General features: G+C 37.3%; 1 protein-coding gene across 2 annotated transcripts in view; it reads right to left on the minus strand.

Moving 5' to 3' along the window:
- The window catches only part of DHX9 (DEAH (Asp-Glu-Ala-His) box helicase 9), a 42,262-nt gene that overhangs the window by 1,601 nt on the left and 19,258 nt on the right, over positions 1-21,403 (minus strand). For both annotated transcript variants that reach the window (XM_010853112.1, XM_010853113.1), the window contains 16 exons: positions 18,890-19,031; positions 18,373-18,455; positions 14,521-14,677; positions 12,383-12,483; positions 10,800-11,013; positions 10,525-10,619; positions 10,164-10,237; positions 8,855-9,007; positions 7,006-7,166; positions 6,101-6,212; positions 5,393-5,554; positions 5,157-5,284; positions 3,496-3,725; positions 3,225-3,340; positions 2,114-2,314; positions 2-211 (listed from right to left, as the gene is read on the minus strand). In XM_010853112.1, coding sequence (XP_010851414.1) covers positions 2-211; positions 2,114-2,314; positions 3,225-3,340; positions 3,496-3,725; positions 5,157-5,284; positions 5,393-5,554; positions 6,101-6,212; positions 7,006-7,166; positions 8,855-9,007; positions 10,164-10,237; positions 10,525-10,619; positions 10,800-11,013; positions 12,383-12,483; positions 14,521-14,677; positions 18,373-18,455; positions 18,890-19,031 — 2,339 coding nt within the window. The remainder of the gene's footprint in view (position 1; positions 212-2,113; positions 2,315-3,224; positions 3,341-3,495; positions 3,726-5,156; positions 5,285-5,392; positions 5,555-6,100; positions 6,213-7,005; positions 7,167-8,854; positions 9,008-10,163; positions 10,238-10,524; positions 10,620-10,799; positions 11,014-12,382; positions 12,484-14,520; positions 14,678-18,372; positions 18,456-18,889; positions 19,032-21,403) is intronic.

Consider the following 21,403-nt stretch of genomic DNA (forward strand, 5'->3'; position numbering starts at 1 on the left):
AACGTAGCTTCCCCGAAAGGAGCTGGAGCCACCGCCATAGCCACCGCCACTGTAGCCTCCTCTGCCACCGTAGCCTCCACCACCTCCGTAGCCTCCAGTGCCATAGCCTCCAAGACCATAGCCCCCACCGCTGTAACTAGAACCTCCCCTTCTATATCCACTTCCATTGTCATAACGAGCCATCTTGGGAGGACGGGGACCATCTCCATACCTAGGAAAAGCACAAAACCACCTCTTTAGTAAAGCATCCTGAATACTTCTCAACTAGTCACAAAATATTAATATTTAGTCGTATTTGAATATTTAGTACACAAAGGGAATACAGCCAAATGCACCAATTAAGCTGAAATGAAATAAATCTACTAAACTCCAAGACAGACACAAGAGGAGGCATATCTGTAAATATCTGTTTTTCTGAAGTTCTTACTGGTTCATTCTAAAAATCCTAAAATTTTGGCATGTGTTTACAACTTTCACTCATCTCAAATATATGGCATTCTAAGAAAGTAATAATTTGACCTGGCAATAAATCATTTGACCTTTACCACAAAATATTTTCCTGTATTAACTCTGAAAAATGTCTTTGCAAAATGCCTTTGGGTAATTTACTTACATCTAAATTGGCTTCATATGGCAAAGAAAGGAGGGTAATGAAAAACTGCAGAGCATCAACATGTCTCACCAAAATGTCAATTTAACATACCCCAACCTGCTCACTCCTCCTGTGCAGCTTTTCTTAGACACTAGCATTACCAACTCAGCTGCTGTCCATGCCAGAAACATGGTGGGATCTGTCTTCATTCCCTCACTACACTGCTCTCCCCATTTTAATCCATCACCAATACTTACTGACTCCATCGCAAATCTTTCTAGTTACTTTTCAATTCCCCTGTAATTCAGACCACCATTTTATTCACACAACATAACCTCTTTATTTCTATCCCATCCTTACTAGTTCCTGGCCTTTTGTCCTTCACAGAGCAGCTTGTATGCGAAGCCTTCTTGATCACCACCCCTTCCTGACAAAAGTTATATCTCCTAAACATCTATGAGTACTGCACTTATACCATGCTCGGGACATGTATTTTCCATCTTTCTTTCTGAAGGTTCTTTCTCAATTATTCTGTACAACTGACCTTGTGGGCAGACCACAGTTATGAGAGCACCGTTTCAGGAGCCTTCCTGTCTGCCTGAGAATCCAACTCTACCATTCACTAGCTGGATGATCTGGGTTTTAACTTCCCTGTGCTTAGTTTATTCATTTATATTAAAAGGGATAATGATCTACCTACATCACAGGTGGATTAAGTATTAAAACAAGCTAATTTGGGAAAAGCACTTAGCACAGTGTGCCACACCCTAAGTACTATGTCTGATTAATTCAAAGGAAAAGTTAACTCAGTTCGAATCAAAATGGAATGCCAGAATCCATAAAGCACACAGCATTTCTGTATAGTAAGTTAACACTTTAAAACCAAATGCAGTTAAGTGATTTTTGATGTGGAGATTGCAAAATATTTTTGAATGACAAATTTTAATGACTGTATATTAGATATTGTTATTTTAACACATTTTGGGGATGTGACTTGTAGCCATGTTCTTAAAAGATACATGAAACATACTGATGTAAAATGTCGTTAACACCTGCAACTGAATCACAAATGGCTGACAATCACTGAAACCTAAGTTAACAGAGTTTAACTACTGTTCTGCCTTTTCTACAGGTATCAAAAGTTTTGAGAGTAAAAAGCACTGGGCAAAGAAAATTTTTAAAGGTGAAAAAAACTGAAGCAAATAAAACATTTTAAAGATTAAACTCTGATGCTTTCATTTGAAGCAGCAGCAATGTAACCCCTCATCATTTTTCCTTTTTTTCCTGTCATGGGACCTACCCTGGAGTCTATACGTACTTCCAAGGTCTCTTCCTATCTCTAGCACGCACTGGTGTAACATATCATTAACACTCTTTCTCTGAATGTGTTAACCAGAACTAAACTTCATTTAGAATGTGTATAGAATTTTAACTTAAATAACAAGGCCTCCATAAACTAAATGTAGAGTAAGATTACTGTCTCTTCTGCTTAGTTCAAAGAAAAGTTACTGTGGTACCCACCGTGTAGTGCCTATCATAAGGTTGATACCAGCAGCTGAGGGCCGAGAGATCTGGCGGATTGTGTTCAGCATACGTTCATTAACAGGATCCAACTGGCTGATGATACCAGGCTGTTTGGTTACTTCAACAACCAGAGCCTCCATGGCTGCTCGAAGAGCAGTGATACAGGCAGCAGCTTCATGAGATATTTGCAGTCTGATCCTAAATTAGGGGAAAATGATTAAAAATGAGAGGAGGTACCCACAGAAAAGGACTATTATCTCCCAGTTTCACCCATGGCAAGTGATGGGATAAATTTAACTTCTTTCCCAAGTAACAATACTTTCAACAAATGTAATGGCCCTAGATTTAGCAAACACAGGTATGAAGAGTAACGATAAGCTAAACCAACTTCTTAAATTTCACTGCTAGCTACTGGCAGGAGTTGTGAACCATGAAGTCTACCAAGCGAAGTACTCTTAGCAATATAGATCACTTCAGCCTCCAATAAAAGAATGAAATACGAGACTCAGAGTTCTGTAAATTTTCATGAATATGACTGAGCCTACTAACCATTAAGCTCTGTTCAATTCTGCCAAGTGGTTACTACACAGACACCACTAGTCTCTAAGCAATATGAAGTGTACATAACAAAGAGGCATCCGAATTCCAATTAGATTCTAACTCCTTAGTGTGGTATTCACGGCAGTGGATGGGGCTCCAGTGAATAATGCAGCAGTCCCCAACCTCTCTGGCACCAGGAATCGATTTTTGTGGAAGACACTTTTCCCACAGACTGGGGTGGTAGTGGCATAGTTTGGGAAGATTCAAGTGCATTACATTTACTGTGCACTGAATTTCTGTTATTACGACATCAGCTCCACCTCAGATCACCAGGCACTGGATCCCAGAGGGTGGGCACCCCTGACTTAATGCATCTGCCTCTGCAAGTATAATCAATTTAACTTCACAAATCATAAGCCTAGGATATACTACTCTTCAAAAGACAGTGCTATAAAACACATTGTTTATGCCATTGAATTTTGCCATATTTCACAAATAGATTAGCAGCTGAATTCCACTACATTTCAATTCTAAGAATTCAGGTGAGTTCACATCTGAAAATCCATACCAGTCGTCTACAAGCACAAGCTGTCCATCAGACTGAACTTTCTTGGAGGCAAAGAGAAGCAGCTGCAAGGGGGTGACTAAGGTCATGCCTTTAGCAGAGATGGCCCGGGTTCGAATCTGAAGGTAAAGAGGCAAGAGGAGAAAGTTGACATTCCAACTGTCAGTCAACTACCATATACTAATAAATGAACTAAAACTCATGTTCCCACTACACATTAATAAAGTAATCTGGATTTTAAATGTAAAAGTTTTCTAAACCTCTCTTTTCTTACCTTTTCACCAAATACAAAGAAGGGAGATGGGTACTTCATGTCTTGGCTGCTAAAAGGACAATTAACAGATGACTTGTGGATAAGTGCGTTACGCCCTTCAGTGGTGAGAATCTTTCTCTTTTCCTTATGGTAACACACATTGGGGTATACACCAAAGGCCAGGAGAGAGATAACAACATCCAGATTATTGTCTGGTCCAGTGTTAGTAAACACTTGTGTCAGTAAACACTCTGTTAAGAGAAAGGAGATTAAAAAAAAAATAATCAAGTATCTGGCTAATTCTAACACTGAATTTACCAAAATTAAATGACAATTGTAAGAATTAACTCCCCCCTCATTCTCTTTTTCAAATAACCCATTTAACTGTCTCTGTTCTTAGCATTTTTGCACTCAGATTAATGCAAGGAGAAATTCTGCTGAGTCTTCACCATTTTAGTAAAATTAAAATGTCTGTTTTCTTTTGTAGGCACAACGTAAGCTTGAAGTACTTAAAAACAAATACCCCAATTAACCATCTCCTCTCAGATTAGAGATAGACTGGTATGACCAGTATTCCACCTGCTGCTCTTAAAAAGCTGTTCCTTCTGCAGAAGATGAAATGATGACCAAGAGCAACACACTAGAAAAACACTGATGTTTTCACCCCAACAATGCTTTATGCCCAGCCCATCACATGGAAAGTATCACGGTAAGAGTATGGATAAACTTTGTCCCCAAAAGCTTGTATACCAGTCTTATAAACTTCTGAACTGAATGAGTGTGGACAAGTAATTTAAACCTCTGTGCCAGTTGCCTCATATGGGGGTCATATCTGCATCTCAGGAATTTTATAAAGAGTCTATCATACAAAAATGTCCTATTTTCCTTTGATTTTTCAAAGTACAAATTTAGTCAGTTTACAACAGAAGAAAAATGTTTAATTATTTAGATATGGCCCAGAAGGTAGTCCTTCTGTCTCTCAACTAGCTGTTTCTGGTTATGTGTTCCAATTCTCGATGTTTCAGAAAATTAACTCTGTCTCAATCTAGTTGGAAAAGTGCAATAGTCCAAATTCACACAAGAAATGAACAGTTGGATTACTATTCCAATATCATATATCAAAGTCCTCTATGATTAGCTGTCCATTAAAACTTACTCAAAGCCAATTAAAATTTAATGCAATAGAGCTTATTTCACATCTAAGAATGAACAGATCAGCACAAACCACTACCTGAGGTCAATTCAACAAACTGCTCATTCTAGAAGTGCAAAAAGCTAGGCCTATGTTTTTCACAAGGTAAATGGATTAGAAATAAAAACACACCCTTCCATCTAAAAAAGACTAATGTGTAACGGATTCACTTTGCTGTACAGCAGAACCTAACACAACACTGTAAATCAACTATAATCCAACAAAAATAAAACCTCCCAAAGCAGCACAATTCTCAAAACATCTATTAATCATCTTTGTACAAAACTGTGATTTGAACATTATAACCTTTTGCAGCCTTAAAAAAAATTCAATTAATGTGAAAAACTGATTATCACCAGAGTTCAAAAAACTTAAGAAACAGCTAGGAATACAAAAAAAAGCAAAAGCCTTATGTTTAAAGCTAAAATATACTGGACTGTCAATGTGAATATATAATATTAATAAGGTACTTTAGATATGAGAATCTTACCTTCTGGAAATCCAGAATTAATCAGAATCTCTTTGAGCTGAACTTTGGCTTCCCAGGTCATTCTTAGTGTTGCCATATTGAGTCTTTTGTGCTCACAGAAACGTATCTCTGCTTCTTCTCCGCCCATTCTAAACAAACAGGTTAAGAAGTTATGCTCAAAGCCTAAAGAACTAGATACAGATTACAAACTAGACAGTTCATTCAATCTTACAAATCTTTGTCTTTCAAGCCCATACCTAGCATCATCCCAAGCCTGGAATACTGATAAAAGGGCCACATGATCAGAAAATCTGTTTCCAGCAAAATTTCGATGGATATAACCCAGTCGCTTTCCTTCACTGATGAACGGCTCTGGAAAGCAGGTGGCGGCAGAGATGGTACAAATAGCGTCTCCCACACTGAAAGAGACGAGAAAACCAGTCTAAACCACATTCTTGTTCCAGCAACTCGCGCAGTACAGTCAATTGTGGGTCAGGGTATCAGCTGTCATATTGCTTTTTTAGTACTGAAATTGGTTTAACAAAGAACTTTACAGCTGCTCTCCAGAAGAAAAAAACATAATGAACTTTGATGTTAATGGATGCTTATTTACCATAAATTGACCAAGTATTCTATTTTCCTTTCCCATTCTCCCTCATTTTACTAAATCTCTTAATCTTCAAAACTTTCTCTTTCTTGGACAGCTGCTTAACCTCCTAGAGGAAATGCACTTCTCTTGATAAATCTGTGCTCTTTGTCTCAACAAATTAGGCCCAGGTATCCATCTACTAAAACAGTCTCTTCTCATTTCACACTTTCCTCAGTATCTGAAGTATGCCACTTCTCTACTGAGGAATATTTAAGCTTTTTCTTCTATTTGGGCCCATCCTGTTTTTACTGGGAGGGGGATAAAATTCTGAAACTGTTTTACTATTTAGTTGTAAGCAATAAAACAAAGCACTTACTAGAAAATACATCCCATTATCATCATTTTGCCAAAACGAGGCTCAATGGGGAGTTTAGCCAGGATTCGTCCTAGAGGAGTCAACTCATCATTGGCATCTAACGCATCAAGCTCTGCGGGGAGAGATTTCTTTGTGAGCAGAAACAGTAAGGAACACCCCTTCAACCCCGGCGGCGAAGATGAAACTTAACTTTACAGATTAAGTTTCTGTAAACTTAGATACTGACTCAAGTTTTCATCATTTGTCAAGCCAACTGCCAGCATTATGCCCATATCAACAATTCTCTTCACTCAAAAACAGAGCAAGATTAATGAAGAAAGCACTAGAATTAGGCCCTGTAGGCTATAAAGCTGAGTACCGTCCATGAGAAGTCTGTAAGTACAGTAATAACTATAACAGGTGCATAAAACATGCTGTAACAAGTCTGACACCATCTGTTAATAATTTTTAGAAAGAAATGAAACCTGGAGAATAAATTTCTGAAGTTCACATAGCAGATGAGCATGAGATTAAAAATTCAAATTGACTCCAATGTTCTTATTTTTTTCCACTATATACTGTTTCTCTAAGTGTGATTAGAAAACAAAGAGGTTCTAAGAGATGTACATAAAATGCTGTGGGCATCATGAATAATTCAGTCTGATCTTAAATATTGGTTAAGAAATAACATCTACCTTTTCTCCATTTTTTTCCCCAAATGAGATTCATATTACTACCCCTTTCTTACCTTATATTGCTCATTTTATATACTGATCATACTAAGTACATTAAGCAACATTGGAAGTTTTACTATCACAGTCCTGTGGACTGTATCCTCTTCTTGACTCCTTTGTGAAGTGTTATTTATCAGGACAAGACAGATGGTATAATTGACATGAGCTAGGCAGACCTGTATTTGTGGGTACCTCTAAGTGTGTGCTCCGCTTCAATCACAGCATCCAAAGGCGGAGGTTCAATTGCCTTGGCCAGAAACTGGCCAATTCCTCCCAGACGCAGAAGTTTTATGCTCAAAGCAATTTCATGCAATGGTGTTCGGAACATCTCTGGTGTCATGTGGGTTTCGAGTCTAAGAGAAAATAAGCATAAAATAACCGTCTTCTTTTGTGTACACACGTGTTTAATTAGCAAAAACCTTGCAGAGAGCTATCAGGCCCTTCCCTCATCCTTCCACAATTACCAAAGAACACTTACATTTACTATAAAGACTCTCTTCCCTTTTACAATTTTATTAATAAAAACTACACAAATAAATTAACAATAGTATTTACTGAGAGTTTACTGTGTGCCGAGCACTGTTCTCAATACTTTCCATTACTGACATACTTAATTCTCAAACAAATCCTATGGAGTTAGCATTATATTACCTTTTTTCCCCCACTGAGGAAAGAGACACAAAAAGGTTAAGTAACTTAATCTCATTTTGTAGAATGGGGAAATAAAGACCTCAAGAGTGTGAATAGGTACAAATAATATTAAAATGCAGGTCTCTACATTTCTAATTCATGCTTATTCTATATGAACTACTTGTAACGAAGATTCAGAGGGACCATCTGGAGGTGAATGCAAACATTTCTGGCAAGACTTAGATCAGCTTAAATCAGGTTTACATAAACACATATAGCATACCTATACTTTATCTTACAGAAAAAAAGAACAAAAATCTCAATCTATTCATGCTGTTACTAGCTGTGAGCTGATTTTACTCCAAGATGTTTCTTCAGTTCAAGGGAGAATCCAACCTTTAAAAAGAACTAAGTATCATGTTGCAGCCAGTTGCCTGCATTAATTTCTGATGCTCAAATAAACCTACATTTACAATTACTAGGGAGCCATGCTACCAGTATAAAAACAAATCAAAGCTCTGGTTTTTATTCAGTGTTATATACATCTAGACCTAAATTAGTCTGGCCCACAATTCTTCATTGTGGTAAATACACACACACCCCTAACTTACCTTTATTATCAACTTGTTAAAGCTAACGTACACCACACTGATTTCCAGAAAACATACAACTAAATAGATATCTTAAGTCTATAATTCAAGGACAGTACTTTTTTTATTTAAAAAAATTGGGAAGGGGGGCGTTGTGGGGAGGCACACAGGGAATACAACTTGATTTGGAGAGCCAACAATCTGAGAAGATGGTGTGCTTATGCCCAGAGAAGTATATTAAAGCACCTGGTCTCATCCACTAACATTCCCCAAAAGGCCTTGTGGTATAAATGGGAAATGGACAAGGCACTGACAGACTTGGATTTTAGCACTGGAGAGGTCTGCTAAGCTCCTCAGACTCTGGCTTCCTTAGGTGAACAACACCCTCTGTCTCTCACACACGAGGCAGGTCATATGACAGAGGTGATGTGCTGGGTGGTTGTGGGGTCTATAAACGCATATTTTAACATATTTTTCCAGAAAGCTAATCATTTCATAAATATCAGTACTCCCTATGTGGTGCCAGAATAATGCACATATATCCTTTTTTTTTTTTTTTTGGTGGGGAAAACACATCATGCTTTTAAAAGATTATCAATAAAAAGTATACCAGTATCAAATATGCCACTGTGGATAATTTCTAATTTCATCTCATTCTCACCATAATCTTACATCTAAGCTAAGTTTCCTGCAATGAACTTAACTGAAAGCACTATGTACTGAGTTCATTAAGTTATGTCAGGGCAGAGGTGTGGGGAGGGGCTGTGTGTGTAAAAAGGCTGAAAGAAAATCTTCCTTCTTCACTCAAGAATTGGTCTTACCTCTCAAAACGAGCTCGGCTGCAGAGGTGAAAGCAGAATCCAGGGCGCACACGGCCAGCTCGTCCTTTCCGCTGCTCAAGGTTTGTTTTAGATGCCCATACTGTAGCATAATTGGTCATATTGTTGTGAGCAGTGAACAGCTTCACTTTTTGCCTAAATAGGAATGGGCGGTTAATTCTAAAACTCACATGACTATCAATACATGGCTATTATATTTCCACCAAGTGGCAGGTGCTTCCAGATAGTTAGGCCTACCTGCAATGTCTGTCTGTGAGCAGCACCAAGAATCTGACCCTGCACTCTCTAAGCTGCCAACCTACTATGAGCTGATTTAACACATACGTGCCACTTGCCAGCTGGATGATCTTGGCCAAGTTACTAATCTTTCTGTGACTCATTTTCCTCATCTGAAAATGTGTATAATACTAGCACCTACCTCAGAGTGTTTTTATTTATAAACATTTTGTGAATTAATGAACACATAGCATTTAAACAGGATATGGCACATACAGGTAACTAAGTGCTAATTATTCAAGGCAATTCTATTCCAAAGTTTATAACTGCTAGGCAACCTATGATCTAAAGACTATGTGCTAAACCGGAATACGTAGTACTTCTAATGACCTCACCAAGCGTTGTTAGCAAGGTACTTCTGGAGCCCTGTAGCAAACTCGGAATTTGTCAATGTCGCACACAGGCAGCTGTCACTAAATGACTGAGGTTGGCCTGACATGGGCACTGGCAAATCTTTTTCAACTTCCAGGACAGGCTTAGGGACTATACTGAAAAGACAAGCTGCACAAGCTGGCTGGACAGAACCAAGCTCTGCCGTTTCTGTCCTCTCTGTGTATTACCTTACCTGTGACACAGTGCTGCCCTGGCTGTGTCCCAGGCCATCTCATATAAATGTGAAGTCTTAATTCTAAGTGAGCGTCCTACAAATAGGACATTTGTCACAACCTAAATATTGGTTATCTTTACACACCAAATAGCTCACTATTGTACTATGTGCAGTGGTCAATGGAAACACCCGATGGCTTATGAGAAAAACACCAGCAGATAAAAAGAGTGAGAAGCAGCCAGAAGCTAACATTAAGCTCTGTCACTTTCTACCATAACTGATATGATGATCAACACCAAGAATCACTCAGTAGCCTGTAACTCAGTACACAGAGATACAGCACAGTAATTTTGATGGTAAGAGAATAGACTTTTGAAGTGTTCTGATTCTGTAAACTGACTTTAGACACTACATAGAACTTTCTAAAGATTTCTTATATCCCAGGCAATGGGTTCCTTGTGAACTTACTTGCAGGAGTCAATGACATAAACAACATCATTTATGGTAATGCTTGTCTCAGCAATATTTGTGGACAAAATGATCTGTGAAGAAATGATATTTTAAAAATTACACTCAGGAAAATATTTTATTATGTACTCAAAAAGAATGATCTGCCTATGTAGTAAGTGACAATAGAATTACAAAAGTTTAAAAACAAAAACAAAAACAAAAACCACTCAATGACTGGATAACTGGAAAAACCACTAAATTCATGAAGAAAAGACCTATGTTTTTCTTCCTCAATTTAGATCATTTACAAGTAACTGTTTTGGATAGCTCTTTGAAGGTCTGTCTCATTTAATATCTAAGGCACTTGCAACCCTGTTACCTTGGTTACTCCACTTGGTACTGGATCAAATACTTTGCGCTGTTCCTCTCGCGGAATCTGAGAATGCAGAGGTAGAATCTGATACCGGTGGCTTCCTGTAACAATATGGAAAAATTCAGGTCTTAAAAAGGAGCCTAGTTTAAAACTGACTACATTATGTACTTTTTAATAAAAAATCGATGCATTAAACTTTGTTTTCACATACCGGCGAGGGAACAAGCAAAATCATTCATTTCCCACTCTCAAGTAGTTGAAAATTCAAGAAAGACTCATACCAAAATGTGGATTCATTTCCAAATGCTTCTGCATAGTATAAATCAAATTCCAGCCAGGCAGAAAGACCAACACCGCTCCAGGAACATTAAGGGTCTCAATGTACAGAAGTAGAGCTTCAATGAGTTCAAAAGGAGTCTCCTTTTCATTCAGTTGAGCCATGCTTATCCTTGTTTCTGCACCATATTCATCACCACAGATCAGGTTGCAATTTGCCTGCAAAAAATAGGGAAACATATTTTGGACTGTCTCAATTACCACAGCCCACAACTAGGCAGATGTGTTCTCAATGTCCAAATGACACCTAAATATCCTTATTATCTTTAGCTGTTTAGTTGTATTTAGCATATAGAAGAAATTTAATTTTTAAAAAATGTAAAACCACTGCATACTGGCTTACTGAATTTTTCCACTGACCAACATGCCCCGTAGGACATGACTAAAATTCAAAGCACAAACTCTTCATTCGACTGAAACTACTAATGGCTCTTTCTACCAAGTTTCTCTCTTTTGACTATAAACTTGGTTTTTCAAAAATATTTTCCTTACCGATTAACGAACTGCTTCTATGATCCTCTTTGTATCAATTACTGTATAATTACTTTATATATACACAATGCTTCTCTGTGTAATTTCCAGACTCATCTCACCCTAAATATTAAGTCCTTTAATTCTAAAATGAGACCTACAGACAGGATATTGGATCACCTTCATCTGAAATACTATGGTTGGTATTTTCCAAAAAGTGTGCCTGAGAAACAAAGATAACCCAAACCTTCAGTAACGAGAAACAAACTTGTTATGATTCCCACCCCCCCATAAATTTTCTAATTCATCAGAAGATTTGAGAACGTAATTCACAATATAATTCATTTATATCTTCAAATCGTCTGATTAAAACTACCAATCCTCAAAAAAAAAAAAGTCTGAGGTTATGTTTATTATATTCTACATTGTTGGCTGCCGTGTAGTCTTCATTCTGCTCACGTTTCCAGACTTAAGACGCATTTTAAAATATCACTGGTCCAACTCTTAAGCACTATGAAATAAGTGTCAACTTTTCTTTCCTGTTTCTTCTTAGGAAATCCCTCATGATCCCCCACTTTAATACTCTCTCCATGTGCTAATGTCATCACCATACAGTCTGTGTAACCAAGGACTGTAACTGCTGCTTCTTAAAACTTTACTGTACATATGGGTCTCCTGGAGATCTTCTTAACATGTGGATTTTGACTCAGTACATCTGGGATGGGGTACAAGATTGTACCTACCAGTTTTCCAGGTGCTATGGCTCATGGAAAATAGAGCAGCAAAGTCATACAAAATAGTTACTAAATATCCTCCTCTTTCCTTTTTTTCAAAAACCTTTATGCCAGAGATAAAACTCGTATGAAAAACTTTTCACTGAAAGTGGAATTTTTTGGAGTAAAATACATCAGTGAATTCAAATACATCAGCGAATTCAAAGATAGATATTAATTTATAGAGGTTTTTTTGTAATGTTAACTCGTTATCTTTTTACTGAAATCATTCTCTGTAATAAAAATTTTGCCCATAATGAAAATTCTTCATTAAATTCACTTACATCATCATCCTCACCACCATCATCATCCTTATCCTTCTTCTTCTTGTCCTTTGGTGGAGGAACAAAGTGGGTCATCTGAATACAATCTTCCAAAAAGTATTCTGCCAGGACAATATAATCGGGTAAGTAACAGCAACCTTCAGAATGAGCAGTCTTTAAAACTCACCCTCTAATTCACAATTCAAAATCATTTCCATGCCCTCCAATCTGATTTTTCACAACTACCAAGGCATTTCAGGGGCAATAACCTGTTTTCCCAACCAAACTCAGTGTTCCCATTTCTTAAACCTTGAAGGAGGGGGTGAGGTATCTCTTATACATACATGTTCCCACAAAGCCAGTCAGGGTATCCACCAACAATCATGGACTGCATACTGTGCTCTATATTGTATACTCCCGTGGTGTGTTACATGTGGACAGAAATTAATAATGAACCATAGTCCATCCTTATAAAATGGGTTCCTTTCAGTTACTACTCTAAAGAAGGACCTTAGTTCAAACAACGGCTGGAACACCTACTGATCAATTATGCTCCTGAGGTTCTCTGAAGTGTTCCAGAAGTGTTTTGGAAATGTCTCATACTCTAAACACTTACCCACTACACCAAAGAGCCCCAGAGTACCATTCTCATCACATTATATCAAAGGTACATATCAACATGACTCCTCACTGGTGATATTAACTTGATCATGGTGAGGCAGTGTTTGCCAAGTTACTTGTTTCCCCATTTCCCTACGTTACTCTTTGGAAGCAAGTCATTAAGCAGAGTACACTGAAGATACAAAGAATTAAAGAGTCACTTTTTTGAGTAAGAGAATCTACGTAATTCTTTCTGTAATTCTTCATATGAAAGCTGTGTCTTTATTACCCAGGTATTTATTCAACCACTGCATAAATTAATCAGTTCAGTTTAGTTGCTCAGTCATGCCTGAATCTTTGAGACCCCACGGATACCTATTTTTATACTTCAGGTTATAATGCAATACTATGTTTTTTATTTTTCTGTTCCAACTATTCCATTTTTGGCCACTGAGAGCTTACAGCTGACTCCTATGTCCCTCTGACTCCTTCACTGTTTTAAGCACTTCCTTACTTTCTGGTACTACAAGATGTTTTAGGCTCATCTTGTGTATTCCCTGCCTCAGAATCAGTTTTCTTTAAGGACATCTGGTTCTTTTAACTGGAGAATGGTATTGGAAACAAGATCTGGGTATCATACTAGAATGTCATTACTTCTAGGCGTATTCAGCAGACAAAGCTAGGAAATATACAAATTCATGGATCCAGACTAGTCTGCATTTATTTACTTCTATTAGAACATGAGTTCTTACAAATGTCTACAACTGTAATCCAATACCACAGTTTATTCACGTCTTCCCTCATACTCACCTATATAGCCTCTCACTGCAGCAGTTAACCTGGTTCTCACCACCTGCCATCCACTTACTTATTTTCTGAATCCCAGTATGCATGCAAAGCCATTTGGGAATTACTAACTGGACCCTCATGAGATATGAGTGCACTGACTTTTATTTCAGAGCTACTCTTTTGAATTTCAAAAGTTACCATCTTGACACAGCTATTCATCATTCCATATGTACACTGAAAACTTTTTAGCTTATTTTCATGTCTTCAAATTAGACTGTACCAAGTAATTTATTTTTAAAACCAAGCTACTAGATGACTATCATAGAATATGGTGATGATAAAAATCCTCCAAATAAGTTCTTAACAATCAGAAATGCATGAATTTGACAAACATTACCTTAACCTTGTTTCAAAATCTGCCTGCTCTGCTCTACAAAAGATTGATTCTCTAGTTAATTTGGCCCTGGCGGCTTAAACTTTTAACAGCATTTTCCATGAATATATATAGGCCATAGTAATTTACATTTGACTGTACAGAATCTTAAAAGTTTAGCTATTAAGGATAGACAATTTACTGGATACGTAAACTCAAGTTGAGATCATTCACTACTGCTTGACTAAACCCCAAGAATGTTATGATGTATGTGATACCCTAATTTAGACTTTATTTTAAATATCCTTGAGATTACTCCTATCTCTAGGATTAAGGAAAACTACACACTACTGCACAAAAAACGCTCACCCTCCCACCCTACTCCCACAATATTTACCTTGAACCGGGAAAGTCCTCCCATAAACTTCAATGATTGGGCAATTGAAGAAATATTCACAGAACATGCTAGTATCAATAGTAGCAGACATGAGAACAATGCGCACTTCAGGATAAGCCTGAACCACATCACGCAGCACTACCAAAAGGAAGTCAGTCTATTAAAACATAAACACAAATGGAAAAACAAATGAATTAACAAGTCCTTGCTCATGAGATACACCTAAAAAGACTTCTGAGTTATTTAAGCACAAGACATCAGTGAAATTTGGTTTTTAGGTGGCTTGTAAGATGAGGGATTACAGTGGGACGCAGTAGCAGTACTTTTTAACAACAGTTGTAGCCTATTTGTTGTGGGGATTCGAAATGAGTGCTATCAGGGTAGGGGAAGGGAGAAGAAAAAAATTTAATGAGAGGAAATTTTCAATGAAATTTACATTTTCAGTTGCACAAACTTTATTTAAAGAAAGGGAGAAAGTCATGATGAGCCTATAATCAGTTTTCCAATCACCTGTAAACCTAATCTGAAAAATGTTGAAAAGGTTGTACTTAGTCCATTTAAACAAATAATGATCAAGGCACTTATTTAATAATGTAGAGTTTCCATCAACCTACCAAACAACATTAAAGGTGGATCTCTGACAAACTTTTCTCTGGCTATGGTCTTCAAGTCCATCATTCTGCCTCCCCAAGCTAGAGAGAGATCCATCGTTCTCAATCTTTTATTATTACTTTTCATATACTTTCCTCTTATCTATATGTGTATCTAAATACATATATAGACATATATATGCATGAATACATCGAATTTTTAAATTTCCCTATTCTTAACTTTATGAGAAGGTACGATATTCTATGTCATCTTTTGGGATTCCCTTTTTCACACACTATAGCACTGCTAAGATTCACCCGCATGTGTTACCAGTCTGACAAAACTACTTAAATATCACAACGTGTGTATATACCCGGTAATTCACCAGAAGATTTCCGGGGATGCCCTCTGCAGGTATCGATGTTGTTTTCAGGATCTTAATCTTCCAAACTTTCGCCCTCTGAACATTCTTGTGCGTACCTCCTGTGGTACATATCCAAGTTTCCATGAGTAAGTGTAGGTAGGGAACTGTACTCAGAGGGTGTGAAATGTTGAACTTTGGGAAATAATGCTCAAATATTTTCCTAAGGTATTTCACCGGTTCATAAACCACCAGGAGCAATGGATAAGAGATCCTGATGACATTTATATTCTTCAATACTTGGTATCATCACTTGTATTTTATTAATCAAGTGGATATGAAGGAGAAGTATCTTATGGTCTTAGTCTGTACTTTCCTATTCACCAATGAGACGCAACACCCCACATCATGTCTACTAGCCAAATATAACTCCTCTTTCAAATTTCTCTCCTGAGCCATCTGTACTTTCTTACTAATTTGCAGGAGGTGTTTATATATTGCAAATCCTTTGTTGGCTATATTGCAATCTTCAAGCTTGTGGTTTTCCTTAAAGTATCTTTTGAATGAATAATATTAATTTAGATGAACACATCAGTCTTCTTTCATGGTTAATGCATCTCACGTTTTAAGAAATTCTTCCAGGACTGGGACTTGTTGCCCCATAGAGTTGTGCCTACTGAGGACGTGAAATATGCCTCATCTAAACTAAGATGTGCTCTAAGAGCAAAATACATAGATTTTTGAGGATCTAACATGAAAAAGAAAATGCAAAAAACCTTGATAATTTTTTATATTGACCACATGATGAAAATTTTAGATATACTAATTTTGTATTTCTCTTCACCTTTTAAAATATGAGGCTAGAAAATTAAAAATCACACGTGTGGGCCACATTATATCTTTACTGGGTACTGCTGTTTAGATGTCTACTTACGTATTCTAGTTTAAAGTTTTAAAATTGCTTTGGCACTTAGATCCTTATCTACCTGCAGTTGATCTTTGTATTTGGTTATGAGGTAAGAATCGAACACTATTCAAGTATCTCCTTATAGATGCCCATTTGTTTCCAGCTCCGTTTCTTGAATAGTCCATTCCCTTTCCCACTGATCTAACCTGACATCTATCACTCATTCTACTACACCAAAGCTGCACACAACACTATCTGTTTCTACAGTCTGTTACTCCATCAGTCAAACTGTCACCCCACATGCCACACTATCTCAATTACTAGAACTTCAAATTAAGTCCCAGATCTGTAAAGCAAGAGCCTTCATTCTGCCCTTCTATAGGAGTCCTGGTTATTTTTGGTCATTAAATATTTCCTATTTACAATTATTCCATTAAAAAAAAAAACCTACTGGAAATATGATTAGACATTCAAATGTGGATCAACGTCAGATGAACTGACATAAGTCCTTCTAGCCATGAATACAACCTACTCTTTTCTAGTATTTTGTTATGAAGTTTTATTTTTCCTATAGAGGTTCTGCATGTCTTTTTGTTGGAGTCAGTCTTAGGTGTTTGACATTCTAATTAGTACAGTGGTATCTTTTTAGTTGTTTTCTAGCTGTTGGTAACATACAATGCAACTGACTTTTGTATATTAACTTTTTATCCAGCCACATCGCTAAATATTTCTAATAATTGGTCTTCTAAGTTCTTTGGGGTTTTCCCTCTTAAAGTGACAAGTTTAGATTAGGTTCATCTGAAAGAGAACAAAGTTTCTGCCAAGTTGTTTTTCCATTTTTACTGAATGAACAATACATTAATATAGACCTGACAAGCTTTCAAGAAAAGCTAACCAAAACCACTTATTTTGGGGGAAATTAGTAACAATAATCCATAATGTTTCTCTGGAATTATTTAAACTGGAAGAACATTTGTGTGCTACCTATTAGTAAAGATAATACTGAAATATTTTGATTGATTAGAGGGGGAGGAACCCTGCATTTTCAAAGGATTTTGAATGACAAAAGCAGCAAATATGTTATCCAACCAAACAGCTAGATTTGTGATTTAAAAAGGTCATTCAGGCAAACTTTGTTGTAGCACAACAGTAAAAATCAATTTTGTTAAAACTAAATATGATTAACAACAACGGCAATGGAAGGATTTGCTAAGAAGGAGGAGCACCAATGAATGTTTAAGTAACAGCAGTTTGGCAATAGTTTGAATGACTTATTGTCCATCCACTAACATCTGTGTTTGGATATGTAAACAGTGCCATAGAAAAGAGTCACTGCTTTACGGGATCAATCTTTGAATTATACACTGTATAAAAAGTTAATTCTATATAAGTTTTGCTAAGAACCAAAAGGATCAGGTGTGAAAAATCTAGTTTTTTCCCCTTAATTCTGGTATTATTACCATTAACGTCAAAAAAGACTAAAACTACAAATATCCAAAAAACACTGTTAACTGTATTAAATTGTAAAATTCCCTAGTGGCGCAACAGTTAGGACTCAGCACTATCACTGCTACGGGGATGGGTTCAATGCTGGTCAGAAAACTGCTGCCAGCCACATGGCCAAAAGAAGAAAAAAGTAAAATTTATCACAAATTTTCAACTCAAAGAAAAACTGATCAGTAAAATTCCATCAGATATTCAGTGATAAATCATTCAGTTGCTGAATTATGCTACAGCTTAATAATCACTGAAATTATACTTACTTTACAATAAGAGGTCTTTACTTTTAGAACTCTGCTTTAACAAAAAAAGGGTTTAACTAAAGGGTTTAACATTTGCTAAAACAGAATGGCCAATATCTTAGTGACTAGAGTACATAATTTTGTCAGAAGTTGTAAGCTATGGAAAAATGGAAATAAAGATATTCTACTTTGATCTCTCTTTATTCAGAGTATTAGTATCAGTACCTTACTATAACTCTCTGGTTACTTACATTTATGTCTCTTTCATGTATTTCATCTACAATTACATGACTGATTCCTCGAATGCCTGCTTCTAGTTTTCTTAGGAGCACACCTTGAAAAGAAAATCAGAGCAAACACTGGAGATGAGCTTCTATGTTAAAGTAGGGAGGTACAGAAAAGTGCAAAGAAACAAATTTCTAGACAATCATCCATGCTTCAACTACTATAACCCCCGCATTTTAGAAAAGAAACAATCACTGGTATAAATTCTTGATTTGTACTTTGAAACACCCTTGTCTAATGAAGAGTATGAAAAAGATGTTATTCTTGTAACCTAAGTTGATTTCATTTGCTCTGTGCTACAAAACCAGAAGTGTTATCATACTCTCTAAGAGGAAAATGGCCAAAAGTTCTGTTTAAACAAGAATTCTGAGACTGGGCTCTTGATACGTCATTTCCAGTCCTTCTGTGCTGTTATCAAGTTTTCTTCACAAACAACACAATGTACACCCCCAGTGAAAGGCAAAAATAAAACCTGTCACTGACCTACAGTGCAAAACATTATACTCGCATGAGGGCGAGGAAGTATGGACTCAAATCGAACGCTATAGCCACAGCTTTTTCCAGGCTCTTCTCCTCTCTCGTATGCAACTCGTTCTGCCACAGAAACCGCACTGATTCTCCTGGGCTGAGACAAACAAAAAAAGTGATTTAAATGCTACAAAATTAACTTATTAGGGTTATTAAATTACGGTAGTAAACCTGACCCACTGGCAGTTCAGTAATCAACAGAAAGAATAATAGTGATATATTTAGAAAGCTCCAAAATTTAAACATAAAAATTTAATTCTATGGCAGACATGTTTAAAATGCTGTTTTTTACTTTGTATATAAAGTGACTCCAAGGTTTTTATAGAAAATAAAATTTCTTCACCACTGGCCCTAACTCTTAATGGTATCAAGTGATCTCAAGAGGGAAACCGATCACACGTGGTGGAGAGCTTGTTGTTTTAAGTGAAGGCACACCTTTAAAGAACTATTTAACTGAGATGTACGAGCTACTAAGAACGCGAACAATCTCATCCTTTGCTGTATCTACCATTCACCCATCTATTAATTCAGAAGGTAAGCAGTCATAGCACATTAGTATCAGGTGCCACAGAAGGTGCTAGACAAACAGAAAAAGATAAACAAACCCCTCCCCCAAACCACACTGAAATCACTCCTAGTTTTGATGAGCTTATGTAGCTGGGAAAACTGAATGTATATAATTGTTTCCTGCAATGTAGGAATAAACAGGCTGAATCATAAGGACGATGCTATGGGTTTATGTTTTAAGTGTTGGGCCTTGACTTTTCTGAAAACTTCCAAAGATTTCCCTATCATCCAAGTATACAAAACAACATTATACTTGGTAGATATTATGGCTAGTATGATATCCTGTGAGTATAGCAACAAAGGTACATGTAGATTTAGACTATATGTTTAGACTATATATTCCAGGCTGCCCTGGAATCAGAAGACACAGGCCACACCTCCACACAATTTTCAAGCAGAAGTTAGGTGACCATCTATTGTAAATACTCCACTCTGAGAAGAAAGATGGAATAATTCTCCGAAGCATTTTTCAACTCCATAAATTTACTACTTTATGAAGGATATAACAATAAAGGAAAACTAGTGAATAAATGAAAGCTGTTTTATATGCAAGGAGAGAATAACCCTTGATCCACCATTCCACACTAGTTTCCTTGGTTTTATATTTGTTGCTGCTGCTGCTAAGTCACTTCAGTAGCGACCGACTCTGTGCGACCCCATAGACGGCAGCCCACCAGGCTCCCCCGTCCCTGGGATTCTCCAGGCAAGAACACTGGAGTGAGTCGCCATTTCCTTCTCCAATGCATTAGAGTGAAAAGTCAAAGTGAAGTCATTCAGTCGTGTCCGACTCTGTGCGACCCCATGGACTGCAGCCCACCAGGCTCCCCTGTCCCTGGGATTCTCCAGGCAAGAGTACCGGAGTGGGCTGCCGTTTGTTACAGCCTACTTATAGAAATCTGTGCATTTTACAGATGAAGCCCACTGGAACTGTCCAAGTTTATTTGGGAGGGGGCACAAGTTAGTGAGCAAATCATACAAAGGTGAAGACCATATTACAGAAACTATTCTGTCTAGAACAAACAGAAGCCATTTTTGTCTGGAACAACTTGGATTTGGTAAATCAGATAGAAGGTGAAAAGTATCACTTCCTACTGGGGCAGGAGTTAAGTTTTTTCCTACTCATGACATGCAAACAACTTCTGAGTGAAAATACAGGTGTTCAGCTCATTTGTTGGGAGTCTGCATTTTTGCCTATATTGCTGGATTGTTCTGAGTGTAAATGGAAAGTGGTAGCACAGGGAGGGCAGAACAGAACTCAAATGTTCTGTAAAACGGCATCCTCCTGAACAACAGGTCTCCCGAAAGGTACGTATTAAGAGGAAGGGTCCTTTACTGATAGCTGTAGTTGGGAGTTAGAACGTCTCCTGTGAGGCAAAGAAATCATAGCTAGTTTGGGGAGAAAGGCAATCAAGGAATAGTTTGAGAAGAAAAAAGCTAAGGGTCCTATCCCAGAAAAATGGACACCTATCCTATCTCTTCAAGCTTACAATATCAATTTTAAATGCATTTCTTCAGTCAAGATTTTTAGATCCTCCCCAAACCCAACTCTCCTATAAAATATACAGGGCAATTTTAAGACATATATTCATTTCAGACACATTAAAAGCATGGTTTGCACATGTCCACATAAATGTATATGCACAATTTTTTTGGGGGGGGGGGGCGCTATTTCAAGGTTTAAGACACTCCCCTGAGTATCAATTATACTTTCCAGGTTAAGAATCCCTAAGTCAACCCTAGTCAGCCTAGGAGGTGGTATCCGGCTACCTGCGACGCTCTCCTTCCAAATGCCAGAAGTACAGGGTTACAGCTGACAGGAACCACTTTACCTAAGAAGACTTGGAAAGGTAATTAGCTCTTCCCTAATCGTGGGACAGACTTGCTAGCATTGCTTATAAGTGA

This window comes from Bison bison, unplaced genomic scaffold (assembly GCF_000754665.1).
Source record: "Bison bison bison isolate TAMUID 2011002044 unplaced genomic scaffold, Bison_UMD1.0 scf7180017864322, whole genome shotgun sequence".
NCBI classification, from domain to species: Eukaryota; Metazoa; Chordata; class Mammalia; order Artiodactyla; family Bovidae; genus Bison; species Bison bison.